Source organism: Rhyacophila brunnea, unplaced genomic scaffold, assembly GCF_057557595.1.
Source record: "Rhyacophila brunnea isolate RB1 unplaced genomic scaffold, BYU_Rbru_1.0 scaffold_18, whole genome shotgun sequence".
Classification (NCBI taxonomy): domain Eukaryota; kingdom Metazoa; phylum Arthropoda; class Insecta; order Trichoptera; family Rhyacophilidae; genus Rhyacophila; species Rhyacophila brunnea.
Window position 1 is genome coordinate 30,585,313 of NW_028232837.1, and position 26,925 is coordinate 30,612,237.

General features: G+C 32.3%; 1 protein-coding gene across 6 annotated transcripts in view; it reads right to left on the reverse strand.

Moving 5' to 3' along the window:
- Nucleotides 1-8,926: 8,926 nt before the first annotated feature.
- Nucleotides 8,927-26,925, reverse strand: part of LOC147073419 (uncharacterized) — a 240,138-nt gene continuing 222,139 nt past the window's right edge. For 4 of the 6 annotated variants that reach the window (XM_085945031.1, XM_085945029.1, XM_085945032.1 and 1 more), the window contains 13 exons: nucleotides 25,958-26,204; nucleotides 25,139-25,334; nucleotides 24,689-24,851; nucleotides 21,978-24,443; nucleotides 21,539-21,662; nucleotides 21,211-21,405; nucleotides 20,457-20,562; nucleotides 20,141-20,360; nucleotides 18,612-19,100; nucleotides 16,806-17,071; nucleotides 16,235-16,405; nucleotides 15,281-15,448; nucleotides 8,927-15,020 (listed from right to left, as the gene is read on the reverse strand). In XM_085945031.1, coding sequence (XP_085801157.1) covers nucleotides 14,831-15,020; nucleotides 15,281-15,448; nucleotides 16,235-16,405; nucleotides 16,806-17,071; nucleotides 18,612-19,100; nucleotides 20,141-20,360; nucleotides 20,457-20,562; nucleotides 21,211-21,405; nucleotides 21,539-21,662; nucleotides 21,978-24,443; nucleotides 24,689-24,851; nucleotides 25,139-25,334; nucleotides 25,958-26,204 — 5,001 coding nt within the window. In that variant the 3' untranslated portion in view covers nucleotides 8,927-14,830. The remainder of the gene's footprint in view (nucleotides 15,021-15,280; nucleotides 15,449-16,234; nucleotides 16,406-16,805; nucleotides 17,072-18,611; nucleotides 19,101-20,140; nucleotides 20,361-20,456; nucleotides 20,563-21,210; nucleotides 21,406-21,538; nucleotides 21,663-21,977; nucleotides 24,444-24,688; nucleotides 24,852-25,138; nucleotides 25,335-25,957; nucleotides 26,205-26,925) is intronic. The other 2 variants (XM_085945033.1, XM_085945034.1) reach the window with 1 other exon arrangement.

Sequence of the window (26,925 nt, forward strand, 5' to 3'; positions counted from 1 at the left end):
ACATAAAACAAATAGGCCAGTGGCAAAAGGAGCGTTGCTATTTATCTACGTCTCAAACAGCGTAAACTGCTCCAACTAGTCCCTTCAGCTCCCAGTCATATTCTGTGGTTTCTGCGGTATTTGATTTTTTTTACATTTTGGTTAAGTTGTGGTGCCTCTCGTATAATTGAAGCACGCGCCGTCGCCCCGTCGCCTCATGGAAGCTTTACGCCTTAAATACAAAATACTGTTTGAAACAGTCTTATTATCTTTTGACGTAGACATATTTTTTAAAATGATAATATACATAATTTGAAATGTTGCATTATTACTTTAATTGAATTTTAATAAACAGCTTTTAATTAAATGCGTTGTGTTCATACAGGATTGCTACGACTACGTGTCCCTGCAAAGCATGCATGCCTCTCGAAGGGAATCGTCCGTCGGGCCTCGTTCCATTATGTCTGCCGCAGTCGGTTCACTGAGGAACTCATCGCAGAGACCGCAGCGGCCGAGGACCGCCCGAGAGTCGTCTGTCCGCTCTCGGCATCCCTCCCCCAGAAAATGTCAGACGCCGCGACTCGACTGCGGCATCATGGAGAGACCGCCCTTCAGGATCTATTGAAACATTCGACACTTAAATTATGACAAAAAGCACACAAAGTTCATTGTTCTGGTAGTTATTTGGATATTAACAACAGTAGACAAGATATTGTTGATTGGCCGATTTGAATTAAGAACAATTTCATTTAAAAGTTATCAAACAAATACATTATTTATTAAAATAAGTTTAATATTTTTGAAATAAGAACATGAATATTAACGACAGTTAAAAATAATCAAGTTCATTTAATTATACTACCCTGTTAATTGGTCAGTTTCAAATAAGAAGGATAACCACAGAAAAGATATCGAGCTCATTTCCATGTTAATTGGCTAATTAAAATAAAAATTTAGCTTGTAAGCAAGCAGAGATAAAATTATAAGAAATAAATTAGAATAGAAGTTCAAAAAAAATAGAAATAGGCTCAATTTTTGCCAAGAGGATCATCAAATAGTTAAATTAAATACGTATTTGCATAATATTGCTATCATATAGGGAGCGATTAAAATTAAAATATATTGGCTGGTTCTTATTCATTTTAAATCATGAAATTGTCATTTAAAATTAATTCCATAAACACCATACGAAATTAATTAAATCAAACTTGCACAATATCTATTCTATTAAAGTATAATAAATTCAATAATACTCTTATAATTACACTGACAATTATTGATTAGTTTTATTTTATAAACTAAAGTATATTATATGAAATTATGAAATTAGTAAATTTAATAAACTATGCTGATCCTTTGTGCTTTGTGTCATCCGGATTTCATGAAATCAGGTACACAAGTAACACATCATAATATTAGATAATTTAATAACATTCATCAATATAATGATGAAATCACAAATTATGTGTTAATTTAAAATATATCGTATTTTTTCTTTGGGTTCCTTTATAATTATAGATTATGTAGAGCAGCATTTCCCACTTTTGGTGTTTCGTTATTCAGCAGGCCTATTCTAACATATCACTTAACAACAAAAAAGATCTAATTGTGATAAATTTATCACATTTATTACTTTACATATTCTGGAGGTTAATTAATTATGTAAAAAAGTTAACCGTATGAACTGTCAAAAGGTGATATCTGTCAATTTGTCAATTTGTCAATTTTACATACCTATTAATTGAGAATTGAGACACAAGATCCGACCGTTTTGCTGCAATAACAATAAAATGACTAAGAAAATTGTAGGTTATGTTGATAAGTCTGAAGTGTTAATACAAAATTCTTGTGTTCGGCTCATTACCAATTAGATGGCGCTCGTTCGGCTTTATCCGCTTGTGTTCAGTCTTATCCGCTTAATTTTAAATTAGTTTCCCAACAACATGTCCTCAATATGGATTATAAAGATCCGAGTGAGGCGCATTTGAATACAAATATATATAATTCGGAAATGCAAATAATACTTCTCGATAGACTTCTAAATCAAATTTGGGAAATGCTGGTATACCTAGCTAAAGCGTGCTTAGCTAAAAGAGTGTCACTGTTTTTTTTTAGTTTATTGTTGCAATTAATGTAGGGAAATGTTAATCACAAAATAATAGATATTTTTGTACGTGTTTCACAAACACACAATAAACCCAATTTGCACGAATTGCCAAACATCAATATATTTACACTAAGCATTGATATAGGTACCTATCAGAAGGCCGGTTCGGATTAGTCGAGTAGTTTAGTCGAGTGGCGAGTGATTTAGTTACCACTAAATGATTTAGTAACTGAAAAGTGTCCTAACACAGTACATTAGTGAGTGACGTGTCAAAATGAACAGAGCACAACGTAACAAAGCAAAAATGAATAATTAACAATTTTTTTTATTCGACGAATAATTCACAAGATTTAAGAATGTAACATTCTTTTTATTGAAACATAATTTAAAAACACTTCTGAAAAATATATAACAAATAGAAAAAAATTCGACACCCAGCAGGATTCGAACCCGCGTGATGAACCCGATTTGAAGTGTTTTATTATGTATGTTCAAAAAATAAATAAGTTAATAACTTCATTTATAATGGCTATATTAGAAGAATTGGAGGAGGAAACTCTACGACAACTAATGAACTTGACTAAAGATAATGTGTTCGACTTGTCTCATGGCTTGTTTAGTATTTAGTGAGAGGTGGTGGGGGCCTCTACTCGACCGAAAAATTAGAACAAAATGGATTGACTCGACTAAATGATTTTATTAAATTTGTCTTTTCGTACACGTTTAGTTACTAAATTACCCGCCACTCGACTAATCCGAACCAGCGTTTATGGTGTAATATAGATACCTATTTAGAGTTCAGAAAGTTTTGTGGGTACAAACAACATATTATTCCTGTTATGTAGGTACATACAATGTGATGTTTTATCATTACAAAAATTAGTAGTTATAATTAATAGAAACTCAAAAACAGTCATGTATCACGCGAAACCACAAACTAAATTAATTAATTATTTATTCAAATATAAATTACGTATATATACGTAATATGTAACATTACCTTAAAATTTTTAATGTATTTTTCAATAAAATGTTAGTCAAAACATCATTTTGGCAGAAAGTTAGCCAAAGTGTTTAGTGTAGGTATTTCACGTCAACAATAGAAGTTAATATTAGAAATAAAAAGATCTACATAATCATGCCTAATCATTGAATTGGATCTAGAATTATTTATCTTCATTAAAAATAACTAAAATCTGCCGGTAAACGAATTAACAACAATCTAAGATTTTTGTATAAAATGTGGAATATTAATATTAGGCTTAGAATTTACTTATCAACTGAAGGGTTACATAAAATAATAAAATTATTCTATTCATAATATGTCATTGTTTTTGAGAACCATAACATTCTAAGTTCACATTTAATCTGATTCAATTTTGAAACAAAATGTCATATTACTTACTTGTCTCAATATTGAATTAAATGTTTATAATAATTCATGTTGCGTTATGCATTACTTCTAGAAATAATACAAAATGCACTTTGTTAGTATTTCAAAATTATTCAAATGGACTTACGACATTATGGTTCTTATTTGCAGAAATTATTAATATTATTTCGACACCTCCCACGTAAAAGGTTGTAACTGCGATTTTGGATATTTTGACTTGATTGCCTTTATTAAATAATTTTCAAGATAATAAAACGATAACATCGTAAAATGCCCACAACACACGATGGCCACGCGGCTTAAGTGTCGGCTTATAGCGTCGTGAGTCCCAGGTTTAAATCCTGGGTTTGGCAAGTACACATATTGTTTTTCAATTTGTGTATGAGTCAGAGTATGGACCTAATAAGTTGAGCAAATGGCTGACATCTATTTCTCGTAAAAACGAAATCTGTTAATACCAACCTCCACTCCGTGAAGGTCCATATGATCTTATTAGGATCAGACATAGTCAATCTGTCATAAAAAAAAAAAAACAATTAATATTTTATAGGCATAACTAAAAAGTTACAATTCCAGCATTTAAATTATCGTTGTGGTATTTAAATTTAACATTTACATTTACATTAAAATTTCTTGAAATCGTACTACTGAAAAGTTACCATTTTGCAGTCCCGACTTAAGACGTAGGGGGTTTCGATTTACGTTATAATGTTTAGTAATGCTATAAGTAATATAAGAAATCAACCAGATAAGTATTTTGAAGTAGGTTTGTAGGTTATTTTCTGGTGTATCTTCACCAGGGAGCACAGAAATATATAATGGAAACTGCGTTACCATCTGGGTGTAGTAGTAACAATTAATTCTTGAGTGTGGAGAAATAAGGGATAAACTTAAACACATGTTAAAGAACCGATATGTTATTTTCAATAGTTACGTTTGTATGCATTAAAGTTTGTCACATATCCGAAATGTACTTTCGTGATATTTGAAGACATTTTGAAGGATATGTCAACTACCTTATGGCCGGACCGCCATTAAATCATCAAAATCTTGGTCTATGGCGACTAGCTTTGCATTTCGATCTTATCAATCTGTTCTATAGTCTATACATAAAAATCCTCCGGTATTAACATAATCAATGTGTTTTAATTTATATCCTAATTACAACTTAATTGGAGTAAGAAAACTATAATGGAATTTATTTAAAAAAAATTATTAGAACCATTGCAGCAGGCCTATTCTAACATATCGCTTTACATAAAAAAAAGCTAATTGTGATAAATATAATTATCACTTTACGTATTCTGTCGGTTAATTATGTAAAAAAGTTAACTGTCTGAACTGTCAAAAGGTGATATCTTTTAACAGCCCCTCTCTTGGCCGTGCTAACTTTGAGAATGAGAAATAGTACGTCAATTTTCCATATTGAAAATTTAGACGCAGGATCCGACTGTTTTGCTGCAATCGCAATGACACAACTAATAAAATTGTAGGTTATGTTGATATGCCTGACGTGTCAATACAAAATTTTAAGACTAGATGGTGCTGGTTCGGCTTTATCTGCTTGTGTTCAGTCTTATCCGCTCGGGTTCGACAGCACGAACATATCCGAATTTGACAAACCTACGAATTAGAGATAGCCGCCGATAACCGTTTGGTGTGTAGAACACCTTCCATGCTATTTGGAATAATGAAAATAACGGAAACATGCTAAAATGATAACTGTTAAGAATAGACCTGCAGAACAATATAACACATTTATATTGGTATGTAGATATCTATTAATTTATAGTTTTATTGTTCAATACAAAACAAATCATTATTCACTATTAAAAAGTTAGCGTTATGATTGGTTCGCAATAATTTAGAGCTGAAACTATCACAGATGATATTATTGCCTTATATTTACTTGAAAAATGAACACATAGATTCATTGTTAGAATATGCACAGAAGTTTTATCGAATACATAGTGTAGTTTAGAATATTTAGATACTTATTGATCATTAACAAAAAAATCACATATATTTTTAAATACTTCTATGTTAAATGTAATATGATAATTTTACAAATAAAAAGATATATTCCAAATTGATGTGTTTTATTAAAGTTAATAGATATTGTTTGAACTGGCATATTGTGTGTACATATTGCGATACCGGTATTTCAAAACCGGTGATCAATTATTTATTGATACCGAAACACCGGTTTCAAAAATCCAAAACACCGGTATTTTCGGTATTAAGAAAGCATACACGTATGTGTTTTTCAAGAATGAATTTAATGTTATTACTATACTATGCTATAAAACGCAAATATATTTGACTGAAACCAACAAAAGTTAAATAAAATTAAACAAAATCCCTTAAATATACTTATAGAATAAAATTGTTGCGATGAATTAACATATTTCGAAAAAGAAAACATTCGTGCTAAATATTTTTAATTCTATAACTATTGATCCAACGTTCATAGTACATCCAACAGATGTTGAATTTCAGAAAGATTTTCTGAACCAGGACTTACAGTATTTGTATAAATGAGCAGTTCTAAAATATTATGATCGATACATATTTACAAAGGTCAACATATTAATAAATTGTAGGCGTACAGGCAGAAGTCACTAACTCCAAATACACAGTTCTGAGATAATCAATGTTTTGTGTTTTTGGTATTCTTAAAATGGTTGTAAAATCTTAATTTTTTGAGTTATTCATTACTTTTATTTTTTTATAAGTTCAATAATCTTAAATCGTGACTTCTGCCAGTCAAGCAGCATTACTTTTTCTATATAATGACATTAAAATCTCAATTTCGTCAAAACTGGAGTTAGTGACTTCTGCCTGTACGCCCATGAAATGTAGGTAGGCACTTTAGGTTGCTATGAAATAGTGATTTAAATAGTTACATTTATTGATAGGTACCTACTTCTTTTTTCTATAATATCGCGAGCCTAATACTACAAGGTTCTAAGTGTTCGTCCTTGAAAAAACAAACTCAACAATGAAGTAGTATTCTAAGCCGCCACATTGTTACTTTTGTTTCGTCAAGGACAAACACTTAGAACCTTGTAGTTCTCCACTCGCGTTATGTTTTGACGAATACCAGTATTGATAATATATTCTTTTGGTATTGCAATCCCTAATTGTGTGACATAACTTTTTTATAATGAAGAGAATCAAATATAATATATTATGTAACTTCATACCCACATATAGAATTAACAAAGTGTTTTTTTACCACCATTATTATTAAACATCATCTGGGGTCGATCCACTGCTGGATGAAGGCCTACCCTCGCTCCCTCCACTCTTCTGGGTCTCTAGTTCTTCGCAGGCACGTTCATCCACTAAACTTTACGAGTTCATCTATCCAGCGGGTTTTAGGGCATCCTTATAGTTGCTTAGTGCTCCTTAGGTACCATCATGACAGCATTTGTCCACTCACCAAACGTCATATTCAGCCCATTGCCATTTCATCTGCTTAGTGATCACTGCGATAAGTAATATCACCACTTTACACATCAGGAATAATTACCTACCTTATCTAACATACTTCAGTAGTGTCACCTACTGATTTATTTTCTCACCCGTGGCTTGTTGTCAAAACGAGCATGACAATATCCTGGGTTCAAATTCCAGCCAAATGAAGAATCTTATGAGTTGATTTGTTCAATAAATGATTGTATAGTTGCTGATTATTTGAACCCAGCGCATGCGTGATTGTGATGTTATCTCCTCACTCCCTTTTCCTAACTGACAAAAGATTCCTCATATATAAAGTTAAATATCTATGAAAGATTGCTGTCTCTGAAAATGATATACGGAATGCAGTGGCGAAGGGTGACTTTTGGAAAGAGGTAGGCTGATCTGAGAAAAAGAGCACACTCGTTAGATATACTTACAGGAAATAAGAAGATAATACAATATTACTACTAATGAATAGGTAAACAATAATGACAACGACACACTAATTCAATGAAACTTAAAAAACTCACTGACGACATAAAATTGAGCGATGAGTTTAAATTACGTATTTTACAAAACATGTTTACACATTAAAATTCATTAGATAAAATTTATTTTTATTTTTAAAAACAATCTATATTTAAGTATTAATATGCGAATAAACGTAATATAAATTATTTTTTTAAATTATCTAATTATCAATTATTTTGGATAAAGTGCAGTCATGACAACAATATAATGCACAAAGGTTTTAGGCTATGCGATAGGAACCTACCATATTTCATACAATTTGATAGACTGATTGAGGTTATGTGACGTAAAGTCCGTACGAAAAAATATCACAATTCCTTGAGAAATAATCCGATATTTATTTCCGTCAAGACAGATGGCATGGTGTGGTATATTTTTTAAACCTTTGCGGATTATTTTGTAATCTGTATAATACATTCCAACATATTATATGACGTCCTTGGTTAATTAAATTATTTTTATAGAATATAAAATAATCAAGTAATTATATAACCATGTCAATATGCAATTAAAAAATATTTTTCATAAGATGGTAGGAGTCTTCACCATGAATTCACTGAATGTATTTTTTTGGATGAATTGGAAATATAATTAGGTTAAAAAAAAAGAATGATTTATTTATATTTTAGTTAGTTTTAATGAGTTATAATATTACAAACTTGTCATTTCGTACAATATGGCACTTAAAATAAATTAACATAAATGTTATAAATATACATTAGTAAAAATTAATGAGTTGATAGAGTGAGTCTATCAAACGTATCGAGATAATATAAATATATATAATAATTATAATACTATAATAATAGTTCGGTATCGGAAAGTGTGCATATCGGTCGTTCGTAATAAACTTAACCTTTGGTCTTGCCGCGTGAAACACAAATCACATGAAAGCAGTCGAAGTTACCCTACCACAAAGATCGACAACCCAATAAATCGTTACAGTTAACAAACCCATTACATTTAAGCCAAATATGTTAATACTCATTCTTAGCGGCTTTTCGTAAGCGGAAGTTATAAAATGTTTAGAAAGGAACATAGTTTTTATAAGAACATAGAAGTTCCAAATTTGAAAGTTTTAAAATAAATAACGGACAGTTACATTTATATCTATCTAGAATGATTTCTATTAATACGAGTAGTTCTTATATGAAGAGTGTAATGATTATTATATATTAAGATTCTTTAGAGTATTTCAAGCAATCGTTAATTTTTATAGGAAAGTGATGATATTTGAAGTTGCCGACCGATGTCTTATATCCATTAACAATCAAAAGACAACACTAAATCATTTCGCATTAATCCATTATTTCTTTCTTCATCCGACTCCAACAAGAAAACATTTTCTTAAATCTTCACGTAATAATTATTTAATAATAATAGCCCATCCGTAATAAACGGTTCTCACTCTTTAATTAATTGAAAGTTGAAATTCAAATCATAAAAAAATATTTCAACTTGAAAATAGAAAAACAAAAAAAAATTAATTGGAGAAAATTTTAATAAGTATATAAAACTTTTGAGAGAAGTAAGTAGTGACAGATATTTTAAGTTTTAATGATGATATTGTTTAAAAAAAAAAAGAAAAGAGATATCATTTTGCTGTACTTATATCATTTGAAGAGACAGTTTTGTTAACCCCTCAATGGTTTTTGTTTTAAATATTGACAAAAAAAAAAGATTTACATATAATATAAAGGCCACGAGACACATCATTCCCATAATCACATAAGCGCGATAAACAATTACACTTCACTTAAACATTAATTGCCTAACTTTGTTCAATATGCTATATGCAGTAGTAGTAATAACAACTAAATACTTATTCAATATTATACTCATTTATTTGGTTTTGCCGTTGACGTATATTATTTGTCACCTCGGAAGGTACAATTTACTATAATATTGTTCACAGTACAAAGTTACTGGACAATTTACATACAAATATATAAACAGGACAGTTTACAGAATGTATATGAAAATTACAATATGATTATTAAATGTAATATGATAGGTACATAAATTATTGTAATCAGTGTAATGATGCAATATGAAAATACTGTTGGGAGATTAACTTTCAAGTAAGCTATACATTTTGTATATTTGAAATAAAAAACATACGTTTCAAATATAGAACAGGTGATTGGTTACACGATAAGCGGCATAATTGAAATTGATTGGACAATACAAAAGCAGATTTTGCTTACAATGCTTTCTTTACGATGTATAAGATGCGTTAGTGATATAATATTATGATACCTACAGATTATAACCATACATTGAAATAATACATTTTTAACTCATTCTATAAAATGCTTTCTCATATCTTCAGTTTCATACAAACGAAATATATGTTGGAAAAAATCCAGCCAAAAAAAAAACTCAAATTGCAACCATTTATTATAATATTATCAGTTCAATATGAAATGTTATATAAATAATTTTTAGTGTAATAATAACCAATATCATAAAAAAACTTTCAATATCAAAATAATTGACAAAGAACGATGATTTAATCGACAGGTGATGTGTTATTTTTACAATAAAAAATAAATAAAATATATTCAACAACCCAAGAATGAGCAGAACAGATATGTACTTCATACCTTAATAATTATTAAACCAGGTAAAAAAAATTAATTGTTAAAATTAAATTATTAAGTAAGTTGGTTCTAAGAAAAAATTAAACATTATTTAGTCTCAACAGTGACTATTGTGAATTGGAATTTTAAATTTAAAAAAAAACGTAAGTAGAAAATTAAAATGAAGGACATGAAAGACACTAAAAATTATACGAAAGTTATATTTTGTTACGAACAATGGGATTACTGGAAACTATTAAAAAAAAAAAAAATTAAATAATTCGCATTTATGGTGAGAGGTTTTCATGCTCATACGTATTAATTTATTTTTTAGAGATGACAGATATAAATTTGGGTAAACTCATGTCGAGCAATAATGTAGGTAATGACGTGTAATTTCGATTATTCTGTCAATGCAAAATCAAGGAGAGGATCATGCTGGATAGGGCAGCATGCCGTTAATATGTGAGTTAATTGTTATAAGCATTGACTGGGAACGCTGGACTAATGAAATTTCTCAATGTCAAATATATATTTTTAACAGTTGATTATTCTCACCTGAACTATGAATATAAAAACATGTGAGTGTTAAATTATAATATATATAAAAAACATATAATTTTGGAAACTTATTGTATGCACAAATTATCGACTTCTAAGAATCAGGAAAGGAATGAAGGATGGGTGTTCATGCAACATGCAACATGCGGTGTTAGTAGGGTGAACGTTATAAGAAGCAAAATTTTGCCATACCATTATGTTCAATTTTTGTTAAACCATTTTTTTTTTTTAAATAATAATTCAATTGAAAATATTATTTAAAACCTTCACCATAATAGATTGTTATTTCACAAAGAAGCATTGTTCGATTTTAACAAGTTTATGAAGATAATTAATTTAAAAAGGTGTTAATAACTAAAAGATATACCAATTCACCAAAGTAACAATAATTTAAACACAGTAAAAATTGTATATAAAAAAATACGTTTTAGTTAAACGATTTTTAACAGAATTTATACAAAAAAAAAATGAATTTGTATTATAATAAAATTTGTATTGAAACAAATTACTGTTTAAATTATTAGTTATATTTTGGTTTCCTGGAAAAATGAGAAGAGATTAAGAAAATTTTGAATTTCTTTTAGATTTGAGCATTTTGGCTGGTTTCGAAAGGTATCGTTTAAGCATATACCTGATCAACTCAAGCTCGGTGCGTATTGCTGAAAACTGAAAATAATAAAAAAAGCATTTTTTCAACAATTTAAAGTGCACTCTATACATAAATAACACATAACATCTAGAAATAACCGAATTGATCGAATATTTCCAACGATGTGAGGAAGAAACACATTAAAAATAATAAAAATAAAATAATTAAAAATAATAAAAACAGAATTTTAAGACACCTTACACCACTATGACTATACAATATATAATCCAAGATACATTCATCCCAAATACAATAATTATAAAATAATATTTTCTTAGATGAAAGCGTTAAAATTAAAATATGTTAAAAAGACAAAAATATGAGTGACACTTCCACCGCAGAACATAAATTTTAAATAAAAAATTGCGTATGTTAGTAAAAATATTGAGAACTAATACAGTAGCCATAACCTAGTAGGTTTATATGAATTCCACAAAAAATAATATATATTCAAATACTTAGAAAAGAATTTTGATTACTGTAAGATATCACGTTTCCTAAAAAGCTAACAAAATTTCCAATCCAAGTTACTTAGAATAACTTAATCCTGATTCTATGTAATATCACACGGTAAATCTAATATTTTTATTAACTGCTAAGATGAAATTTATTACTTCGAAATTAATATTATGAATTTGATGAAATGATTTATGTTGTGAATTTTAAATGTAAATATTATAATATAATAATTTATGCAAAAGAAAACTAATTTAAATAATAAAAAAAACAGTGCTACAAAAAATATGAAATTAAAAATTAATAATTTTATGGGAAATTCTCATTATTTTACAACAATCACCATATTATTTGATATATTTTATAAGGAAGAGGAAAGTGTGTTAGTAGAAGAATAAAATGATACATTGATTATATTATGCACATTTTGTAAGTATCAAAAGTGGGATATATATATATATATATATATATCATGTATTTATACCATAACTAACACTGACTATACTTTAAACATGTTATTTGACTATTAAACGTTAGAATGCTACAATTCATTTGACTATAAAAATTAATACTTTCCTGTTTTGAAAATATTTCTAGTACTCGAAGCCTAGTGAATTCTAAAAAGCTTTTTACGACTATATATTGCAGAAAGCATTCTTTATAATATATTATTTTATAAAGCTACTATTTATCATTATAGCTAATCTATGGTAATAATATTCAGCGTCTCCGACCAGTTTTTTAATCTCAAACGACTGATTATGTTTAAATTTAGCATTCTCTCTGGCATACAAAATTCAAGTGGCCTTTTTTAAATATATAAAATTCAATATTGAATTTCTTACGAATAATTGTACAAAAATAGCTATGGCATGAAAGCACAGTAATTAATTGTGGATAAAAAGCCAATATAATATCATTGTGAAGGTGCTTTTATGTCTCCCAGTTTTTGAAAGACAATATTTTTATAAGTTCAAATCAAATACAAAAAAATATAATGATTTTAAAATAAATTACTGTGAAAAAAAATAGTTTTGTACTATTCGACAAGGTATCGGTAAACCATGTGATAACTTTTCCCAAATAACCCGTAATATATTAATGATACATTGAAAGATGCACATATAAATTAAACTGTCATTTTTTTTGTTGTATATATTGAAACAACTAAACTAAATATAAGACTGAAATGTAACGGTAAATGAAATCAATCGTAATTAGTAAAAAAATATATGTATATAATATGACACTATTCAAAACTATCATAATATACTATCGACTTTATAATTTTTAATTAAAACAAAAATGCATAATTATTAGAATGCATAGTGAATAAGTATTTTGGAAATAAAAATAATGAATTAAGTGAAACTTAAACCGTACGATTTATTCGGGGAGTTTTTTTTTTAACTACAATTTGTTAAACAAAACCGAGGTGTAGCGAATATTTTTATTTTCCCATAAACCCAATAACAATAATATAAGGGACTAGACACATTTGAGGCTTTACTTTTTTATAATACAATATTATTTATGAGGTAACCCAACTATATTTGCAACAATACTATTTGTAACCCAAGATATTTTAAACATAAATGCGTACTATTTATTTAACACGACTTATAACAAAGATTCTGTTCATCGTTCTCGCATTCCATGAATGACAATCGTTTGTTTTTAAAACAAACTAAATAAAAGCTCATCAGAGCCAAATAAAGCTAATTCCAAAGTACAAGACGTCGTAACTTATTAAGAAGGCTCGACCAAAGTCTAATTTACACAAATTAAATTAATAGTTAAAATTAAATTTAAAAAAAATATACCTTTTGCTTTTGTACCACTCGAATGTATTTTATTAAATAGATACATACGAGTGGTGTGAATGCAAAGTGAAATATTTTGAAATTTATTTTAACAAAACGGATTACCACAAAGTAAACGCCGAATCTATAAGAATGATTAAATAACTGCTGTCCATCGGAAGCGATTAATTCTAATTAAAATAATAGTAATTAAAAATAAGTCATGGAAGCAATCGCGTGTTTTCCCATTCAGATGTACCTTTCAGTCCAACATCATTTTAATACTCGTACTTATATGAAAAACAGAGAAGCATTATAATATAATAATATGTAATAATAATCGTAAGACATCCAACTAAACACATTTTAAAATGTACAATGTTATTTAATTATATCTTGCGAGAGTGAGTATGTTTGTATGCTAGCGAATTTCTTCTTAATTAATTCAACTAATAATTTCAATCGAATCACATCACAATATAATCACAATGCGCATCAGTTTCCATTCACTGAAGATAGACTACACGACACTTTCATGAAACAATCCCTCTGTTTGATTACAACACTTAAGTATTTATTTTTCTAGGTGAATTGTTGACACCTACGTAACTAGGGTCTCTCAGACCCAGATATGGCAAATTTATAGGAATTCAAAAATGGCAGATGACGATGATGATCATGATGGGTACTATATTACACTTTGATGTATTGTGTTCAAACTAAAAACTTGCAATCCGTTACAAATGAGATTATTTTAAGAGTTAATTAAAATCACCTAGAGTTATATTATTTTAAAAGCGGCTATAAAAAATAAATAAATAATGGAAGAAAAGAAAATAAAAGAAAAAAATGATTATCTTAGTAAGAATCGTACAGAGATCTAGTGAAAGAATTATCATAAAATTATAATAAAAATTAAATCAAGCGTCCAAGAAATAAAAAAAACCACATTTAGAAATATTTACTTTACAACTCTAGCAAGAATTTTGTTTTATCACAATGGAATAAAAAATAGAGATCATAGAAAAGAGTCAATTTCTGTTAATTTCTAACAAACTGATTCATTTACTTTGACTTATGAAAGGCATAGATACTATAACATATAACCTGCTCGTAAGTAAAAAAAAAAAAACTAACAAAAGAAAAGAAAAGACGTGTAATTAAATCACGGATCAGAACAATCGTCTCAAAAAATAGTCCCATTTGCAAGAAATGCGTGAAAACTATGTGAAGTTATTTTTTGTTCACTTTCCTCGATTTGGATGAGACGAAGCAACATTGCGCTATCGTCCCAATTGGCGTACGTTAAAACCTTTGCAGCGCGTTATCGGGGACGGGCATGACCGCATCTCGGGGCACCAGACCCTTCTGTTGGCCTCGGCAGCAAAGCAGCCACTGCTGATCCACCTCCAGCACCAGGCGGAGACGCTCCCCTTCGTTGAAGGCCAGGTGGCCCGAATCTGAAGGGAGGCGGTGCCATAGGGTGCGAACCATCCTATATACATCAAAATATCACAAAATTCACAAATTATATATTTTTTCAAATGCATTAGTAATATCGAAACTTGCTTTTGACACTTTGTCATATCTGAACATGAATTTTTTCGTTATCGAAATTTTTACTGAAATGGGATGAAATTCACATAGAAGGAAAACGTGAAAAATGGACTTCCACATTTTCACCACCGAGGTACAAAATACAACAGAGACAATGAATAACAAAATATTAATAAAATAACAATGATGACATCTTACTTGGTGGTTGTGGCATGTACTGGCGCTGTGGGCCTGGGTTGAGAGGTGGAAGCAGCACGCCTCGGCCGAGACAGTGATGACGACGACGGAGGAGGAACTCTTCGGTAAGGGAGAGAAGAGGGGCGAGGGGCAGATGGACCCACTCCGAATGACTCCACACGGCTTACTCTGGAATAAAAATAAAAATTCAATTCGATTCAATAAAACAGGTTAAGTACGAAAATTAATTTTGTACTGTGCAACTTTTCAATGTTACCATTGAGAACTTCTACATTAATCATGGGGTTGCTGGCAAAAGTTGGTAAGTCAATAATTTAGTTATTTAGAGTTAACAACGGATATAAATATGTATGCTAGAAAAAACATTCAAGGTCATCCCGTATCATAATATATAGAACACGCACATAAAGCATAAATAATTAACATTATGCCTGATTTTAGAGGCATGTCAAACTTCAAATTGCAATTACTCCATAACATGATTTCGAGACTTACCAACTTTTGGCAGTAAATAGTAACCACCTAAGAACTTTTAAGAATGGAATTTATTTATTTTAATCTATATTACAATTTGGCCACCTAAAACTCTTCCAATATATCCAATGTTATTGTACATAATTTATTGATTATCACTAATTTTTCACAGTGGTAACTTTCCTTGTAAATGTTGAAAAAGCTGAAAAAGAGAATTTTGATTTCCACATACATATTTTTCTTTACAGATTAGTTCTGTAAGAATCTGTTATTATTTTTGAATCCACAGGAAAAATAGAACTTAGTTCAGTATAGCTTTATAAGGCCTAATTCAAAATTTTCTATTTGTATCATTTAATATTAATTATTTCTTCACTTTAAATTATTATTTCCGCAAATATTTTTTCATTAGTCCTACACTAGTAACCCTGAAAGAATATAAGATTTATGTTGTATTAGGAAGTTGTATCGATTATTTACCGAGTGGTATTAGTGGCTGTTTTCTTATTTGCCGCCATATTACTGATGGGAGTGCGCTGCGTAGTGCTGTGGCCGTGGGGGAGGGGGGGTAATGGAGATTTATGATTGGCCGGACCGACCGAAGGTGGCGTGGTTGCTTTCTTTGCCGAGCTGACAGAAACTGGTATTGACCTGAACAAAAATAAAATTTTATTAAAACGGTGATAATAGTCATTATAAGAAACTTTTAATATAGACACATCCTACTTATAAGGCCGGAACTGTAAAATGGTACTTTTCAGTAGTACGATTTTAATAAATTTTAATGACACCACAGTGTTAATTTTGAATGCTGAAATCGTAATTTTTCAGTTGATTGGTATAAATATTGATTGAATTTTTTTTTTCGATTATCATCGTTCTATTATCTTTAAAATTATTTAATAAAAGGCCATCAAATCAAAATAGCCAAAAACGCAGTTACGGCCTTTAACATATGAGGTGTCGATATGACGTCAATAACAATTTATAATATATTTTTTATGTACAAATTTCAAAATACACTAAATTTACTATAAAAATATTAAATAACCTTTTGACTGGTGAAACAATATTTGATGCGGACGCCGATCTGACGGGCGAGGTGACAGGGCGAGGTATCCTGGACTTTCCAGAACCAGGAGTGGAGCCGGCGGAACCAGGAGTGGATCCCGTGGAGCCGGGAGTCGAGCCGGAAGCTCTCTCTAAACTCCTCTGAGGACTCTCCTGACCGCTCAGCATCTCCCAACGTCGCTGGAGCCTCCGGAATTTACCCCCACCACTGCCGCGATCACCTGCCCACTCTCCTGATGAGTTTGACTATGGGAGTTTAAAACAATGTTAAAATTTTAATTTTATTTATGTTACTTAGGTTTAACTCGATAACCCTATAAGTAAAATTAATAAAAACAAACACTGTCCATATTTAATTAAATATACACTTTTGTTAGAATTGTCAGTTTCAGGTAATGATAATAAATTTTGTCACAAGTTAAATCTCATGATTCTCATTATTGGAATTGAAACAGAAATCAAGGATAAGAACATGATATGTCATATTATTATAAGATGTGTTAAAAAAAAATAATTTCTAAAAATCATCTACAAAGTGGAATTTTCTTACCTACAAAGTACCTACAGTAAAACATCGAAATTGATAGGACCGAAAATAGAAAAAAAAAATCGAATTTCGAATTATGAAATGTATGAGGGGAAATTTTCTTTGATTAGTCATTGTTTTAGTTTCCGATCATAGATGTGTATCCATCTACAAAATTTCTGATATAATTTACAAAACACAATTTTAAATACAAAAATTTAGGTTAAAATAACATAAAAATAAATAGACTTTTGATGGAAGAAACGGTTTGGAAACAAAAATTACTTTCAATATAAGTGGACAACATTATGTTCGTAACAATGGTACATAATAAGAAAACAATGTTATTGATTAGTGACTTAGTCAATCCATAACAGGAAAAATTGTTATCAATGTTATAAATATATAAGTAATGTTAATGTTAGTAAGCATGCATCATGGTACCAAGTTATATTTACATTATGTACATTTTATTAAATTTATTAAAATATTTGAAAATTGTTCAGAATTAGTTATAGAATTTCCTACACTGATACAAAACTAATACAAAATTACAATTCTCACATTGGCGCCTGCAATGCAACAATGTCAACAATATTTATATGTAGGTATATAAATGTATTTTTATATTGGAACATGAAGTTACGCTAATGAATAATTGACAGGACGTAATTGGAAATTCAATTGATTTCTGTATCTATTGTTTATTTATATTAAATTATTATTATCATTAACTGCTCACTTTTAATAAAGTTCTACACTGACAATAAGGTTCAACGGAAATACGTTGCAGCAATAGATTTCAACTGAGACAAGTAGACGAAATATGTGAGGTATTCAATCAGCAATGGATATACCCCAGCTGATGAGATGGATAATAGTTTTTAATCAATTAACATCGTAATTATGTAAAACGAAAATTATAAAAATTCAAATTAGGCACGGACCAACATTATTAAATTATTACGTCTGTGGTGAACCTATAATGTAGTGTAAAGTGAAATTTTCCATTGACTTACATTTCTAAACATAACGTAAAATATTTAAAGCAATATCGAAAACAAAGTTTAAATGAAAAAGCAAGTTCGAAGGACACTAGCAAAGCATTATTTAAAGCGATGATCGTGATAACCAAAATGAAACAAAACAGTGGTCACTTCAGATGACCACATAAGCTGAAAGAAATTAAAAAAATAATATTTGAAGTGTACTAGCACAAGACAATAATATGACATACTGCGTGGTTAAATCTGTCATTACCTCGTCGTGGATGGAATCTTGATGATCCTTCTTATTAGTGGCCCCCTTGTGTTGACGGTCATGCTCCAAACTATCCGTATAGTCTTCGCTATCATCGTACAGCGCCAGCCTATCGAAGGCTTGCATCAATTTCGATCCCAACTGTACTCCGGACCATCTCCGCGACGGATCGTAAACCGAATTCACTACGCTGTTATTCGGACAATCGCCGGGATCCACCAGGGAGAAGTTGACCATCGAAGGATTGACACACGATCGAGGTCGGATCTTTTCTCCGGAATTTCCTTTGTTGTTAACGGAATCGTTCAGTAAATCCGGTAGAGACGGTTCATGGTGTTTGACTCTCATGATAACGCTCGCTTGAGGAGTCGGCTCAGGTTGATCATCGCTGGATTGATTGATACTGGACTGGATGGAGTGGACCAGCCGGAGGAGGTTGCGTTGCGTCTTCGACAACGCTCCGCCCGATGACGTAGAAGTCGTCGTAGACTGTGAATGTTAAGTTAAAGAAGGAGAAACGTTTTGTTAGTTGACCGTTGTTAGTTGATGGAATGAGTTAATAAAATTACAAGTTAGTTTCAAGGGGTAACCATTCGTTAAAAAAGAGGGGAAACGTTAGTAATTGAGACCAGTAGACAACATGCAACGCAGTAGTATCATAAAAAAAGCTCTGTCAAAGAAATGTTTATTCATATTTAAAAAAGCAAAGCTTCCTTTACAATGCATGCTTAAAATAATAATAATATTCTTACGAGTAATGAAGGTTGTCGTAATATTCTGCCTTTTCATCAATATGTTCGTCAATTATACAAAACAACTTCGTAAATTGTTGGTATAGAATTGGAATGTTTGCTGCAAATTTTGCTTACAAAAATAGCTGCCCAATAAAATAGGGAATGTACAGAGGATGATAATATGCCCAAGGAAATTCCAAGCAATGATAAGAGACATGTAGTGAGAAATTAACGTAAATGAAATTAAAAATAATTCTATTACTTATTATAGGTATATGAGATCCAATGAATACGTAACATTATTTTACGAATGACTTTACAAATAATCGTGTAAAAGAATTACAATTTTGTTTTAAAATCAAAACAACTTTCCAAAAACTTTCCTTACTAACTAAAAAATAAGAAAATAAAAAAATTTTACTAATTGAATTTATTGACACGATTATGATATGAGAATAAGTACAATCAAGATTGATTTTAATTGTAAATAAAAAATAAACTATTGTAAATACGTCATTGTTATAGATGAGGATTGTTTCTTTGTGCATTGTAAATTATTTATAGGTACTCTGCAGCAGACTTACGTTATATAAAAAATGTTTATACGTTTACCATACTAACTAATTTTCTCATTAATCAATGTATTAATTATTTATAAGCCATTTGAAAATCCTTAAATTAACAAACGTAGAATACAAAAGGAACGTTTAACGTAAATAAAAAATGATAAACAAAATGGCGTACAGGGGGCAAATACACAAACACCAAACGAAGCGAAAAGATATTCCAGCATACCTCGTTGGACATGAGGTCCTCCATGAGTTTGAAGCTTCTGCGCATTTCTTTGAGTTGCCACAGGAGATCCAGGGCGAAGGGGGAGGTGGCGAGAGGGGACAGGGCAGCAGAAAGTAGCGTGGCACTGTTCCCTCGTAACGCAGCCGTGGCGCTGTAATGACGTCGCAACACCGACTCGCGGGTACGCAGGTACGAGACGAACGCATCCAGAGATCGAACACTGAAAACAAAAGAATCAACATGTCAGAAACGAAACATTAACAACAATTAAAATATTTATGTCAATATTAAATTTTGTTTCAATATAATGTCTTACTTGAGTAGTCCCATAATGAAAGCGTTGAATTTGAGAACGCTTTCTGACAGAGCATCTTCGCTGTTGATTCTCATCACAAGCTCGTTCAAAGACTTGGTAATCGGACCTGCAAAGCATAAAATAATATTGAATGTTATCTAGTATTTTCTAAGTGTGAAACTGAAATTATTCCCTAACCATAGAATTTTTTTCCCACAATTATTTATAGTTCAACCACAGAAGACCAGTTCAATCAATCTATATATCTAAACACTTTTTTTTGACCATGTCCAATTCTAAGATCATATAGGCGTCCACGGCTCCATAGAGTGGACACGTATTAACATATTTTTGTTTTTTTTTTACGAGAAATTGATGTTAACCACTTGCTCAACCTATCAGGTCTAAACAATATGTGTATTTGCCAGACCCAGGATTCGAACCTGGGACCTACGACATTATAAGCCAACACGTTAGTCACTTGGCCATCGTAAACACTTTAACCATGATTTTAATCAGTAATATTGAATGTAACGTCAGATGACTCATTCACTCAGATTTGTGTTTTCACCGTCGTAATTTGAGTAAAATTTGAACTACCTATTCATCTTCATTAATTTAATTCTATTTATTAGCGATTTTTCCAACTAAAAATTGGTTTGTGTAGCTGTGACAAATTCAATTGTTAAAAATATTATTTAGCAGTTATTGCAATTTAGCAATATTCAAATAATAACTTGCATTAATTATATTATGTTAATAATATAATACTGACCTTGTCTAGCAGAAGCTTCAACAACCTGCCAAACAGAATTGTTAGCGGGACCAAATGGTGTATCGATGGTCTCCCGGAGACCGTCACTCAACAGGGCGTACAGAGAAGGACACAGTGTGCCGATCACCAGACGAGGACTCCATGTTCCATCATCCAGAATCACATCCACGGCGTCCACAACGCTTGTTACCAGCTCTGCAAATGATACATCCATTCTATATCATCTAAGAGACTAGGTAACTTGTGCTCATTTGCCAAGTAAATTAATAATTATGATTCAGTTACTAATTATTGTCAAACTATTTTCTGATTAAATGCCAAGGCTTACCTCTTTTGTAAATGACGTCATTAGAAGCTGCCCGATGTAAGCCGTATCCGATAGATGGACTGGCATATCCTTCAGGACTTGACTCGCCTTCCTCTCGGATGGGAATCTCTGCAAGATTCTTTGCCTGTATTTGAACAAATGTAATAAGTATTGAATACATTTTAGTAAAATAATTCTTAAAAATTTCCCAAGTAAGCAAAACAATAAGTGAACTGACCGAAAAAGGATTTTATTAGGTTATAGGTTACCCAAGAATTGCTTGCATAGTCCGATTACCCCCTCTGTATTAGTGCACTGATGCAATACTAACAAATCATTGGTACAGACAATAAAATCCTAGTTCTATTTCTGAGAAATTTAGTAAATTATCCAAAAAAATTGTAATGTATAAATGAAATGATGTTTTACGATTAAATTGCAAGGGCCATTTCGTATTCACCTGATAGTGCCTGTGTGCCAGCATACCGGAAATATTAGGCGAATTGGGTGGAGTGATGGTACCAGCTTTCAATTCCTCAACCAGCTTAACGTTACCGTCACTGGACCTCTTCTCATCATTCTTCTCCGCGAAACTGACTGACTTTTTACTCTGACCACTGCTGCTGCTGGAATTAAGAGACTCCTTCCCTTCCTGCGATTGCTTCATACTCAAGAACTTGCTCACTTGATTTCGAACCTTCTGCATGTGATGGTTATCCCAGTCCTCCATGTTGTTGCATGTGATACCACTGTGTTTTAAGAAATCTTCGAGTTGTTGTAACTCGGCACTCGTAATAACGGGTTGACTCAGAGTTGTCGGGAATACAAACGGATTGACTTCAATGTCTTTCGGCAAAGGCGGAGTCGGCGGTCTCGCATGACTCTTTCCGGACTCCAAACTGCTCTCCGTTCCTACGCCTTCATCGTGGAAATACTCTGTTTCATCTATGTCCTTTTCAGCCGCGTCCAAAAACTGTTGGGAGAACCGTTTAGCGGCTAAATCGTTGTTCTTCTTCATTTCAACGATGGAATTGTTCTTCAATAAATAATACGGTTCTTGGAGTGATCTCCTTTTGATGTTCTTCTGATCGGTTTGAACATTCATACAGGTCACGGTATTATCTTGAACATTGTGATCTTCCATTTCAAACATACTATATCTCTTCGAGTTGGGCGTATTTTTTCTGACTTTATCAATAGATTTCCTAAGAATACTCTTCGGCAGCGGAGGCCTAGGCGGGGCCACATCGATAACTTTGCCATTGATGGCCATTTTGTTTTGTTCCGCTAAAGATATAGACCGTTTGGGTAACGGAGGAGCGTTTCCAACAAGACCTGACCTTTGCTTGTCGTTCATAAAACTAGCTTCAGAACTCGTGGCGCTGTCATATTTGTAAACAAAAAGTGGATTGAATCCTTGAACCGGGGCAGGGCTATTTTGAGCTGAAGAATCGGTGAGCATTGTGGAGGATCCACGGTAACCGGAAGACGGCTGAGTCGCCGTACTGGAACTAGAAGAAACATTTGTGGCGTTGTTGCTTAGCAACGAAGCGCAATCGCAACTGACAGGCCTTGACTTGTGTCTAACGGGAGGCGAAACACAAAATAATGGTCTTTCTTTATTTCGCATTAGATCTTCCTCTTTATCTTTTAATTGCTGAACAATTTCCGGCATCTCTGAAAGAATCTGACGGTATTCCATTGGTAGTAAGAATGTTAGTGAATCCCAGTCTCGTATATGTTTAAAACCTTTTTTCCTTAACCCTTCAACATCATTACAAGAAAACGGTCTTTTGTTCTTATCGGACTGTTTTTGAGAAGTCTTACTCTTTTCATTGACTACATATTTCAAGGGCTTCAAGAACACCTTATCCATGTCTTGGTCTTTGGAAATAAAACCCAAATCCGGTAACGTGTAGTTCGGATACAGCACATAAACCGGCTTCTGATTATTGCCCTTCTTTAATTTCTCAAGGAAAGACGGTTCGACGACCCGTAAGACATTACGTTCCCTCGAAATATTAATACTGGAACTGCAAGATGTCTGCATACTCTTATCGATGAGATCCATAGACAATTGAGTAGACGTCGCTTTGTGGTCTAGCAGATCTTTAGGAATTAGTCTATGGAGCCTCGTGGCCTGGGTGGCTTCAGATTCAGAAAAACTCGAAGTACTAACACTGTTTGTCGATGAAGTAAGAGACTTTTTAGTTTGAGTCGTTGCATTCCCTCGAACTCTAATCGGGCTACCGGTGTTGGAGCCGATCTTTTCAAAGCTGTTGTTATTGTTAACGTTAAATCTTTTCAAAGGAAGCTTGTTAACAGTGGCGTAGATATTTTTATCGATGTCCTGTTCAGACTTTTCGGATATTTCATCTTCTTCAATGATAAAATCGTGAGTCCTTTTAGTGAAAGCTTCGTGGTTATTAGCGCCTTCCGCTAAGCTGTCTTCGAAGGCGCAAGTGGAGTACTCATTAGTGTCATTATCGACCCATTGTTTAGTGTTATTTTTGGTATCGGGCTGGGCGATTTCGCAATCATCACTTTGATAATCCTTATCGCTGCTGAGATTCATTTTAGCAGGGGCCGGTCGATGCTCATGCTCTTTGCCTTTGGAGTCGATGCAGAAGGAATCAGCGCTGTCGCCGCCTTCCGAACTGATGGGCCAGCACTCGGAAGATTGATCCATGGCTGACCCGACAATTCCGTCGTTACTCATGCTCTTCTGTTTCATAAACAGTTTGACCAGGTTGAAGTTGTGTGGTCGAGAGTTATGTGGTCCCCGGCTATCTCCGGAGGAGGTCATCCCTTCAGAGGCTTCTTGACTGCCGATGGAGTGATTAGTGCAGTGGCTGTGGCTATTATGAGAGGCTTTTAAACAACCTGGTGGGGCGATGAGACGATTTTCCGCTGTGTAGGATTCCTCCTGTAATAAAAATAATATCTATTTAAATCTTGGAGAATAAAAAAATTAAATAATAATATAGTCGTCATTTTTCTAATAACATATCATTTTGATTAGATAATATGATTCAAATGTTCAATGACAGTCAGTAAGAAAATAATAAACAAACTTTCATAACATAAGTTGAAAGCACAATTTGTTTTGCAATTAGAAAAAGTTGATATTCATAATAAATCAAATATATATAAATAATAAAAGATACATACATGTTCACCCGAAGCCACAAAAGCGTGGGCACTGGAAGAAGAGGCGAGACAACGACAGTTTCTGTGCGCCCTCAAGTCTGGCGCACTGCGACTCTTCATCAGGCAGGACACGCCTTCCGCTCCTGAGCTCGATGCCTGCTGATTGTTGTTTCCGGATGGATGCCTACAAATTAACAAGTGCTTAGTTGCAAAATCTACTATAACGATATTAACCAAAATATTACTCCAAAATCCCAATAAACAGAAACTAAATAAGCTATTCACAAAGGTTGATGCGACAAATCATGTGACAGTAAATCTAATATGTTTGCCATTATATGAGAAGAAAAAAACTATAAAAATTACGAAAATAAATTACTTAGGTGAATTTGAAAATATTTTTTTTATATCATAACTTACTATGTACTAATTGAGATTCTTAATAATTTGTAAAATGAATTCTTTAGATACCTTCTGAGCTGTGATTGGCTGGTTCTATTCTTGAGTTTGCTCCACGTGGTGAATCCGGAATCACTCTGCGCCATGGAGGAATCCAGGGGTCGAGAGAGTCGGAAAGATTTCTGCAGCTTTTCGGTGGAGTATGTGGTGGCATCTGGTGTCTCACTCGAAGAACTGTATTTCGCTTCTCCTGGGAAATCTTGTTTTTCTAAGAGACAAAAACATTGGTTAACATCAGATTTTTTTAAACTAGATATTATACCATACAAGTTGAGATATACTTTTTTTATAATAGGTACCTAAGTACTATTTCTTTAAATCTACAAAATCATTGAGAAGACAAAAAAAAAATCAAATGAAAGAGAACCCTATTTTGGTATTCTACAACCAAAGTGTCATGACTGTTAGTTCATAGTACTGTACGTAGTGTAAAAAACAGAAGTGGGGGTCGAGCTAGATATGTACATGTGAGAGCAGAGGATTTGTAGTTGTTGTAGATGCCACAAAGACGCTGCAGCCAGAGTTAGAGCCCTATAGCGGTTCAATAGCACCAAAAAATTTAAAAAAATTGTCATAATATTATATAATATTGCTTGACTCTTTTACGGTTATTTTTTATATTTGAGATGTCACCAGATATCTTATTTTCTCCTTCTGTCCTTGGTGTTTGGACTTATTGCAAACACCATTCTCAAGAGAGTGCATTTTTAGGTGTATGAATGGGAACAGTGGTTAAAGAAATATATGTTGACAACTCCTCTGCAATGAAACAATACGACAGCAAAATAGTAGGGTGTTAATGACCCATCTAATATAACAAAATAATCGTACCGTTGGAGGAGTCATGGCAGTCATTATCCTCTGACTCCATGGTGATGCTGCCCTCGAAGGCGATAGTGTAGTTGTGCTTGTTGGCCTGGCAGGTGAGGATGAGGTCCTGCTCCAGGCGATCGCAGTCCAGACTGTCTACGCTGAAGTGACCCGGCACGCCCATCGCACTCTCCTTTACCGGAGAGAACAACAGCTCCGATTTGCAGATGGACATCGTATTTATCGAGCCTGCCGTTGAGTCTTCGCCCTGGAACGACATTTACACATTAACATAACTCCTTATGATAACGCTTGTTGATTTTATATTTTGACGAAAAACAAACTTTTTTGTTAACTCTACAGTTACTGTTTCTGTAGAATTAACAAAGATATTTTTTGTTTACTATTATAATACGTAATAACTTCGCCCCGTAAATGCTTGTTGAATCAATATTGATATTCTAAGTAATTTTATGACCATTTTTAAATACTTTCAATTTTACAAAGTTTCAAAAAAATTGTTGTTGTAGAAAAAGATGTAATACTTGTTTCAAATTATTGCTATGGCCGAGATGCATAGAATCAATGACATATTAATGTCATTGCATAGAATGCCCCAAATTACTTACACGCTATTTAGCCATTTATCGGCTAATTAACACAATCTACGCATGCGATGCCAATTGAAACTAGTAACATACGCGCCCGATACATAACTTGAAAATCCTGTCAATTTTTAACCAGAAATTAATTTAGATAGTTTTGAATGTCGTTTACTTATTTCTGACAAAGCAAAATTATTTAGAGTATCGATTATATATGCAAATACCAGTAGCGAAGGGTGGAGGTAGGCTGTTACACTGTAGGCTGTGACAGCTCTACACATTGTAGTCTTGGTTCAATGAAAACAAATACGTTTGACAGTATGCACTATTTATGTTGAATCTTAACAGCCTACCTCCACCCCTCGCCACTGGCAAATACGAAAA